The sequence below is a fragment of the Triticum dicoccoides genome, chromosome 1A, assembly GCF_002162155.2.
Source record: "Triticum dicoccoides isolate Atlit2015 ecotype Zavitan chromosome 1A, WEW_v2.0, whole genome shotgun sequence".
Taxonomy (NCBI): Eukaryota; Viridiplantae; Streptophyta; class Magnoliopsida; order Poales; family Poaceae; genus Triticum; species Triticum dicoccoides.
In genome coordinates, this window is record NC_041380.1 from 552,966,051 (window position 1) to 552,971,579 (window position 5,529).

General features: G+C 46.3%; 1 protein-coding gene across 1 annotated transcript; it reads right to left on the reverse strand.

Annotated features, from left to right (window-relative positions):
- Positions 1-4,192: 4,192 nt before the first annotated feature.
- On the reverse strand, positions 4,193-5,290 carry LOC119355094 (BTB/POZ and MATH domain-containing protein 2-like). Its single transcript, XM_037621883.1, has one exon. The coding sequence runs from the start codon at positions 5,288-5,290 to the stop codon at positions 4,193-4,195; it is 1,098 nt and encodes a 365-aa protein (XP_037477780.1).
- Positions 5,291-5,529: the final 239 nt, after the last annotated feature.

Consider the following 5,529-nt stretch of genomic DNA (forward strand, 5'->3'; position numbering starts at 1 on the left):
CAATGCACCGCATACCGGGCATGCGTTCAGATCCTTGTATGCACCGCGGTAGAGGATGCAGTCATTAGGGCATGCATGTATCTTCTGCACCTCCAATCCTAGAGGGCATACGACCTTCTTTGCTGCGTATGTACTGTCGGGCAATTCGTTATCCTTTGGAAGCTTCTTCTTCAATATTTTCAGTAGTTTCTCAAATCCTTTGTCAGGCATAGCATTATCTTCCTTCCACTGCAGCAATTCCAGTACGGTACCGAGCTTTCTGTTGCCATCTTCGCAATTGGGGTACAACCCTTTTTTGTGATCCTCTAACATGCGATCGAACTTCAGCTTTTCCTTTTGACTTTCGCATTGCGTACTTGCATCGACAATGACCCAGCGGAGATCATCATCATCGGGCACATCGTCTGGTTCCTCTTGATCTTCAGCAGCTTCACCCGTTGTAGCATCATTGGGCACATCGTCTGGTTCCTATTGATCTTCACCAGCTCCCCCCGTTGCAGCATCACCGTATTCAGGGGGCACATAGTTGTCATCGTACTCTTCTTCTTCACCGTCTTCCATCATAACCCCTATTTCTCCGTGCCTTGTCCAAACATTATAGTGTGGCATGAATCCTTTGTAAAGCAGGTGGGTGTGAAGGATTTTCCGGTCAGAGTAAGACTTCGTATTCCCACAATTAGGGCATGGACAACACATAAAACCATTCTGCTTGTTTGCCTCAGCCGCTTCGAGAAATTCATGCACGCCCTTAATGTACTCGGAGGTGTGTCTGTCACCGTACATCCATTGCCGGTTCATCTGCGTGCGTTATATATAATTAAGTGTGTCAAAAACCATTACAGAACATCATGAATAGATAATTAAGTGACCAAATTAATATAAGTTCATCATCACATTAAAACCAAAGTATATACATAGTTCTCATCTAACAACATATAGCTCTCCAGAGCATCTAATTAATTAAACCATACATTGAAACTAGGTAAAACATTTCAATGCGAAAACAAACGCGATCATAATCGCAACCAAGGTAACAATTGATCCAACGGCATAATGATACCAAGCCTCGGTATGAACGGCATATTTTCTAATCTTTCTAATCTTCAAGCGCATTGCATCCATCTTGATCTTGTGATCATCGACGACATCCGCAACATGCAACTCCAATATCATCTTCTCCTCCTCAATTTATTTTATTTTTTCCTTCAAGAAATTGTTTTCTTCTTCAACTAAATTTAACCTCTCAACAATAGGGTCGGTTGGAATTTCCGGTTCACATACCTCCTAGATAAATAAAATCTATGTCACATTGGTCGGCATAATTTTCATAAACAATAAATGAACCAATAGTTATAAAGATAATATATACCACATCCGAATCATAGACAGGACGAGGGCCGACGGGGGCGGATACCAAAACCATCGCACTATATAAGATGCAATAATAAAAGTAAGAAAATGATACAAGTATCTATCTAAACATACAAGTAAGAATATTTTTCCTGTCAGAAAGAAGATAAGAACAAGAGGCTCATCACGGTGGTGCCGGTGATGAGATCGGCGCGGGTGATCGACGACGGTGAAGACGGGGGCGGGGCGTGATGGACCGCTAAACCTAGACAAATATTGAGGAAAATGGAGCTTGGAGGTCGAGCTTGGAGAGGAGAAAGCTTAAGTAGTGTGGCTCGGGCATTCCATCGAACACCTTGTGTGCATAGGAGGTGAGCTAGAGCACCACCAAGCCCTCTCTCCCTCGGCCAGAAAAAACAGAGCAGTATGCTCTGCTCTTGCGCGAGGGGGTATATATAGGCACCACCATTGGTCCCAGTTGGTGCCATGAATCGGGACTAAAGGGGGACCTTTGGTCCCAGTTCATGCCTCCAACCAGGGCCAATGTTGGTGGGCCAGGAGCCAGGACCATTGGTCCCGGTTCATCCCACAAACCGGGACCAAAAGGTCCAGACGAACCGGGACCAATGGCCCACGTGGCCCGGCCGGCCCCCTGGGCTCACGAACCGGGTCCAATGCACCCATTGGTCCCGGTTCTAGACTGAACCGGGACTAATGGGCTTACCTGGCTTGAACCTTTGCCCCCTTTTCTACTAGTGTAAGATATTCACTTGCCCTGTGGGGGCTTTACCTATGAAATATTTAGGGCTACCGGTTGATAAAAGGAGAATCAGAAATAAACACTGGAAACCCACTAAGAACAAGATGGAAAAAAAGTGTGAAACCTGGCAAGGGAGGCTTCTTGCTAGTGCTGGGAGGGTCGCACTAATTCAATCTTCTCTGACAGGCATCCCTTATTTCATGATGTCCTTTTATGGAATACCTGTAGGGGTTGAAAAACGCATGGATTTTTACAGAGCTAGATTGCCGTGGCAGGAAGAAGATAAGAAGAAAAAAAATATCATTTGGTTAAATGGTCTGAGGTTTGCAGACCTAAAGACATGGGGTTTTGGGGGATTCATAATCTAGCACTGATGAATAAAGCTCTATTGAGCAAGTGGTGGTGGAAAATTTATACCACGGACGGACTATGGCAAGATATTATGCTGAAAAAAACCGAGAAAATAAAGCTATTGGGAATATAATTGCTAGACATGGAGACTCTCAATTTTGGAAAGAGTTATTAAAACATAGAGATCATTTTGCCTCTCTATGTAAATTTAACATAAGAAATGGGGAAAACACCAGATTCTGGGAAGATTGGTGGATTGGTTCAGCACCTTTATGCAAACAATTCCCTAGATTATATGATATCTGCTTTGATAAAAAGAAAACAGTTAAAGAGGTTATTAAAGGGGGGGGATTGACAATATACAGTTTAGGAGAACTCTAATGGGGGATTCGAGAGAGTTGTGGGAACATATAAAAGAGGCTGCCAATTCGGTGGTGTTAACAGATGAAAAAGATAAGGTGAAGTGGACTCTGACAAAAAAAGGGATTTACACAGTGAAATCCTTCTATAGACATTTGATAGAAAATGGGATCAAATACCCACACTTATATATGTGGAAGATTAAAATACCACCTAGAGTTAAGGTGTTCATGTGGTTAGCTCTTAGAAAAAGCATCCTCACTAAAGATAACTTGTTATGCAGGGGGTGGAAAGGAGATGATAAATGTCCATTCCGTGGAAGAAAAGAAAACATCAATCATCTGTTTTGACTTGTTCGGTAGCTAGGCTTCTGTGGATTATTTTGAAATGTGCTTTCAATCTCAAAGATATACCAGACGATTTGGATCTGGTGATGAGGGGCTGGGCTAAAACTTTTGGAAAAGAGGAAAGGGGTTTAGTTTGGATAGGTATTTCTGCTATTTGTTGGACTATCTGGAAATTGAGAAACAGTGTGATTTTTGATAATAACAGGGTAAATGATCCCTGTGTGCCTGTCAACTTGTTACTTAAAAACTTACATGATTGGAATCTCTTGTAGAAAAACCCCGTAAGAAATAAAATGATGGAGGCTGGACTAAAGCAGATCGGTGTGGTGGCTGAAGAAGTGTTTCGAGCAGCTCATGGGTGGCGACTGGCGACTAGAAGGATCATGGGGTGAAAAGCTTCAAGGGTCTTCTGGATTCGGTGACGCTGCGAAGAACTTTACTGCCTCAAGCCTTCCCATTGTTTTTCCTGCTTTTTGTCTTTGTCCTTCAGAGAAGACTAGTGTGTTGAGATTGTTTCCGTTATCGATGTTTAGCTACTGTTGTAAAGACTTTTTAAACTCTAATATTGGTGCTGGGACCGGATTTGAGCCCAGGCCTTGGGTCTCCCTCTTGGGAAGCTCTGCACTGTTTTGAGGACCTGTGGGTAGGGCAAGGGATGGCTTTCCTTCTACCTCAATGCAGTGCTGACAGGGACCAGGGGGGAGACAGCTTAGTTTCATCGCTTTTATTTTCTGCTAGTTGTAAGACTTGGTGATTTCTATTAATGGAAATCGAAGAGGAGAGCTCTCTTTTATCAAAAAAAAACTTGGGAGGGGCCCCTTGACTTTTGGGGGCCCAGGGCGGCCGCCCCGTTCGCCCTGCCCCAGAACCGAGAAAACAAAAAAAAATCACGACCAGAGAAGTTGCAAGTCTAGTAACCCATTTTCAACCGGCAGAGACCAAATGATGATGAAATCTAGACGATTGCTTTTTCCGTTCCTTTGAATTCGAATGGATAGATGATACTAAATCTAGAAGACATGAACTAGGGCGCAAGCATGGCGATCAGCTCCTTCATGACGGAGGGGTGGCTCGTAATCAGATCGTCGAACCCATCAGTGGCCGCGACAGCCCTCAGGTTCCCCGGCGCACCGAGAAAATTATAGCACGCCTTCCTCAGGCCGTCACAGTGGTGGTTCTCAGCCAGTTCCAGGATGGTCGTCGTGGTGTTGACACCAATGAACCCGCATATCTTAGCTTCACACATGAGCTTCAGCCGCTGCAGATCGTACCTATCCGCCGCGACGAGCAGCTGCGGCCACTGCCACATCGCATCTTCAGCATCTTCCTTCTCCAGTTCCGGCTCCGAGTCACTGTAAATGAACGCAAGCATTGCCTTGAAAACTCGAGGTTCCGTGTCCTCTATGTGTATGGCCCTGGCGGTCGCCGTGCTCTCCTTCATAGGGCCGAAGAGCTCAGCCTTGAATACTCTAGATCTGGCCGCAAGGACGCACCGATGTGCGGCGATTGTCTGGCCGCCAACCTTGAACTTCACGTCGGTGCCTTCCTGGGCGGTCAGGAGATCGGTGAAGTGCCTCTGCATGTCGGGCGGCGGAACCGTAACGAACGGTGGAGCGGCGCCTGTGCCCCTGGCATTGACGACGTCCTCCACGACAACAACCACGTCGCACCAAAGGGTGAAACCATCATCCTTGAGATGTTTCGAGTTCTCCAAGGCATCCTTGCTCGTTAAGGTGTTCGAATATTCACGAGATTTGTCACGAAAGGCACCTCCTCTAGAACGAGTGCGTATTGACTCCTGCTTATCGGACTGATCAATGAAACTGAACCTGAACTGCGCCTTCACAGGCTTTGAAACATCCTGAGCAAGGACAAGGGCAGCAGATACATCGCCGAGGGAGGCCCACGGCAAACCGTTAGGGTAGTACTTGAGAGACCACAGATACCCTCCAACCCTGAAAGAGCGAGATTCGATGGGACTGCCTTTAAGAATATGCTTGATGCATGAGTAGCCTTCAACCACAAGCAGATGGTACCCGCTAACGGCGCCGGCATCGTTGATGGCCGAGCCGGAAGGCCGTAGTCTGCCGTCGCGGATCAAGGATACGCCAGCGAACGACATGGTGAGTGAAACGAACTAGCAAGTGCAAGGAGAAGGTTGGAAATATGGATCACGAGAGTACACACATGTTATCTGTATAAATAGACTCGAGAAATGAGGCTGCCGCGGCCGCGCCCGCGCGTCTCCTCGTCTTCGTATGCAAGCCTGACTGCACGCGTTCTTGGAACATGAACGGTCTGAGGTTGGCCGTCGTCCGTTCGTCTGCTCGAGAGGTGAAGGTATAATTGCGTCCAGTCCCG

Bases quoted from the DNA above. Each gene is read 5' to 3' on its own strand.
- LOC119355094 (XM_037621883.1), bottom strand. From the start codon at position 5,290: ATGTCGTTCGCTGGCGTATCCTTGATCCGCGACGGCAGACTACGGCCT.